The following is a 4,126-nucleotide window of genomic DNA, read 5'->3' on the forward strand; positions in this document are numbered from 1 at the left end:
CCATTCCACATTATTACAAATAACTTCATTTCTGGACATTTATGGTTTGATTTCTTTGTATGTATGGATCACTTGGGTTGTTACCGACATCTGGTGAAAATTTCATGTTATTAGCACCTCTAGTAATATATTTACTGAGAAAAATGGTGACGTGTTCAATACTTATTTTACCCGCTGTATGAGTTATGTTAGCAAAATACCCCCCTGCCTCACCTGTGTTGTACGCTGTGGGTATGGCGGAGAATGGCAGCCCCTGTGCCGGGAGGCTCGGCGTGGCTACAGAAACCACCGGTGTGGTGAGGGTCTGTGCCACCTGGGCTCCGGGGACCAGCCTCTGGGCATTCTGCCAGGGAAGAAACACAACGTGTCGTTACAACCCAGAAACCAGCGCCCATCGGTACCTCTCATCTCCACATGCTGGGAATGACGACGTGAACATGGCTGGATTCATGGCGCACATCAAGTAAACCTCAGGATGATGGTTCTGAGTGAGGCATGAAGAATTACATCAAAGGCAATTTATTCAACACCCAGTTACAAACAGTGTGCAAAAAACTGCATTTTATTCAAATCAGGCTTCAAGAAATGTCTTCTCGACAGATGTTACACATGAATAAACTCCCTCATGTATTACTTACAGATTACTAGTTTTAGCATTTAAAATAAAATCATTCCTTCTATTCATTTTTATAGTTTAAATCTTGTTAAGCTTAATTTAATGTCAAAAAGGATTCTTTAAATATTATATTTTCTTAAAATAAGGTTAAATGCTTAATGTTTAAATATCTAAACCAGAATAAAATATTCAGTTTTTCTAGCAGACACTATGTCGTATGTGTCAACCTGATAAATTGAACTGGAACAAAGATAAAAAGCAAATTCAAATTCGTTTTTAGGAGAGAAAAATACATATAAACATGTAGTATTAAAAAGGCCAAAGATTTAACAATTCTGTCCTGGAATTACTTTCATTTGCCAAAAGAAAACACTCATCAAGAATTGTGAGGAGCACTAATTGTACAAAAGGGAAGAAGCGACGGAGCGGAGAGGAGCGAGATTCAATTATCTGCCTCTGTGAAGGAGAAGGAGTGAGGAGAGGCGGCGAGGTGAGAGTGATGAAAATTAATCACCAGCCTCTGGAAAATGAGAATCCTGCCTGTCAACTTGGGAGACAAACTGTGCAAAAAGAGAGGAGAAACAACCAGCAGCAGTGGAGAGCTGAAATCATTACCTTTCCTCACAAAAAATACATTTATCTTAAATTTAATTAAGAATTCTTTCACTGAATAACAACTCTCCTTCGTTTCTTTCATTTGTAATCTGAACTGTAAAAAGAATATATTACTGGAGAAGGGGGAAAATAACATTACGTGCTTGACAGCAATTATTTTGTTCCTATTTTATTCCACAAATGGAAGATTCTGACGTTTAAATTCTAATTTTATTATCATTAATGACAGCTAACATGCACAATTATTTTTGTGCAAAATTAGCTCATGTAGGCAAAATTTATAAACCATTTTTTAACCAATAAAGACAAAAATGGATCAGTTTTATTATAATATTCTCAATAACACTTGTTTTAATGTAGTGATGATAAAAATCTCTCAGATGACAACAAAAGGAATCTTAATTAAATTATTTGGCTAATACAACCTCTCATTACACTTACTGTATAATTTAGTTTACGCAAAAGCATTAAAGTGCCTGTGACATGCATATTCATGAAATATAAAAAGTCAAAGAAAACATCTTTATGTTTAAGAAACTTGGTATAATACACATGATTTTACCCATTACATCCCATGATTGGAATATTTTCTTTTGAACTTTGCTCTGACAAAGTGAAACAGGAAGTGACATCAAAGGGGAACTCTTCAAGAAATAAAACTCTCTGGTTTTGTTTATAAAAACAATATATTTTGAACTCTGACTCTTCCTCATCTCTCTATTATAGTAATTTAAATAATCTAAAGAAACATCAGATTCTTCTCTACGGTCTGTGCTGTCGGCCTTTGTAGCAACGCTCTGTTCACGTTCAGACATTCCCCTTTGACATCACTTCCTGTTACTTTACATGCAAATATCTCAACAACTGTTCATCTCAGCTGCATGAAATCTTTTTTTACAATATGTTGTCGTTACCTTTCCAAAAATGCATTCATATTTATTACAAAAAACTGACGTCACAGGCACTTTAAAATGTAATTATAAAAAGGACTGATAAAAAAAAACAGAAAAAATTTGAGTTAAATGCCTTTAATGTAATTCCAGGAATTTTTTTAAAACTCTAAGATTTTAGGTGAACAGTGGAGATGAGTGTGTGTGTGTGAGAGTGAACAAGAAACATGCTCCGTGGTGGGGATTTTTCTTTGCCCCACAATGCAATGCAAGAAGACACCCATGCTTTAGGTGGCACCATACAGAACGATGAAGTGGGCCTGGTCCAAACCTGAAGAGGATTCTGAAAACCGTGGACGAATTAACGTACGAATAGGAGAGGGGTGGGGGACGCTTATAATCGCTAAAACGTCCATGATCGTTGAGGCTGAAGAAACGACACACTCATGAGTCCTGAACCGCATGCAGTCAGGTGGGGAGCGCAAACTCAAGACCATCCCAGGAAATGTCAGTGAGGCAAGACCGAAACAATAAGAAACTCCTGCAGAGTTCTGCAGTTCTGCATCCATGCTAATGATGTGTGGACCGGTACCGACTCATGCCAGTGACTGAAGCAGGAGGGGGGAAAAAAAATCACCTCGTTTACCAATTCCAGCTCATCCTCTGTCTGCAAAGGGTGGTAACAGAGATGGTTATAACTCTGGAATAACTGTCAAAATGTATGCGAAAAACCCAACTTCTATATCCGCATCACCTCATCAGCTTCTCCTCAGTTTTGGCTCATTATTTTAACTATTTTATTCTAGGAAACAGAACTGTAACACCACTTACCCTCAATTTAATGTCAGTCTGAACAAAAACGTAAATTAAAATAAATAAAAATTGGTGGCACTGATTGATTCACAGTTTATGCTCAAGAACAGAAACAGCCCTCCCAACAGGTTATGTTCAACGTAACTCCAAGTTTACTTTAGTTTCTTTATATGTTGAATGGAATAAACTAAAATTAAAAAAGTACAACTAACCACAGCACAAAAAGCAACAAAATATGTGTTTGGTTTTGTGGTCAAATTGTTAAGTAAATGCATCCAGACAGTCCAAGTTGGGCTCAGCTGGTCTCACCATCTGCATGAGGCTCTTTCCGCCCTGTGAGGTGATGACTCGGAGGTCTGGCTTACGGCTGTTGATCTGTGGGCTGGGAGGCGGGGGTGGAGACTTGGCCGGAACTACTTTCCCCAGACTGTTGCTGTTGGAGACGGTGAGCAGACCTGGGGAGGCCCTGGCACTGGTGTATCCATTAGCTGCAGGGGGACAGAGGGGGATTGATAGCAAAAAATAAAATAAAAAAATCAAAACAGGTGAATGCACACAGCGGGGTACAGACGGTGAGCCAGTTGTGTTACATAATCCTCCAAAGCTCTCAAACTGCTCTGAGAGGGAATAACTTCAAAAAAAGGTGCTTGTAAATGTCATGAGGACAAATTACTGATAGAACTGAACACAATGCACTTTTATTTCCTCAATTAAACCGTCTTTAGCTTCTACTCACATGCCTTCCAGCTGACTCAGTCACAGATGAACAGCTTTCTACTGTTCACACCTGGCATTAAAATGTGTCTGGAGCAATCAGATCTCAGCTACCTGCTGTAATGTGTAATTAACATGTAACCACACCACTCAGTGAGCAGCAAACGTGACAGAAGCAGCTCTGATGCTCCTTTAAAAAAGCACAAATACATTCAGCTACCTTGACATTTACATGGTTTAGAGTCACTTGAGTAACTTAACATCAGTGCTGTGATTAAACATATACAGCGGGTAAAATAAGTATTGAACATGTCAACATTTTTCTCAGTAAATATATTACTAGAGCTGCTAATGACATGAAATTTTCACCAGATGTCGTTAACAACCCAAGTGATCCATACATACAAAGAAATCAAGTGTTCAATACTTTTTCCCTGTGCCATTCCACATTATTACAAATAACTTCATTTCTGGACAT

General features: G+C 38.2%; 1 protein-coding gene across 5 annotated transcripts in view; it reads right to left on the reverse strand.

Annotated features, from left to right (window-relative positions):
- The window catches only part of LOC106518120 (myocyte-specific enhancer factor 2D homolog), a gene marked incomplete in the record, with an annotated part of 40,280 nt that overhangs the window by 11,326 nt on the left and 24,828 nt on the right, over positions 1 to 4,126 (reverse strand). For 3 of the 5 annotated variants that reach the window (XM_014009237.1, XM_014009236.1, XM_014009234.1), the window contains 3 exon segments: positions 214 to 343; positions 2,759 to 2,788; positions 3,244 to 3,422. In XM_014009237.1, the coding sequence (XP_013864691.1) occupies positions 214 to 343; positions 2,759 to 2,788; positions 3,244 to 3,422 (339 nt within the window). 5 annotated transcript variants of the gene reach the window in all.

Source organism: Austrofundulus limnaeus, unplaced genomic scaffold (assembly GCF_001266775.1).
Source record: "Austrofundulus limnaeus strain Quisiro unplaced genomic scaffold, Austrofundulus_limnaeus-1.0 Scaffold56, whole genome shotgun sequence".
Lineage (NCBI taxonomy): Eukaryota > Metazoa > Chordata > Actinopteri > Cyprinodontiformes > Rivulidae > Austrofundulus > Austrofundulus limnaeus.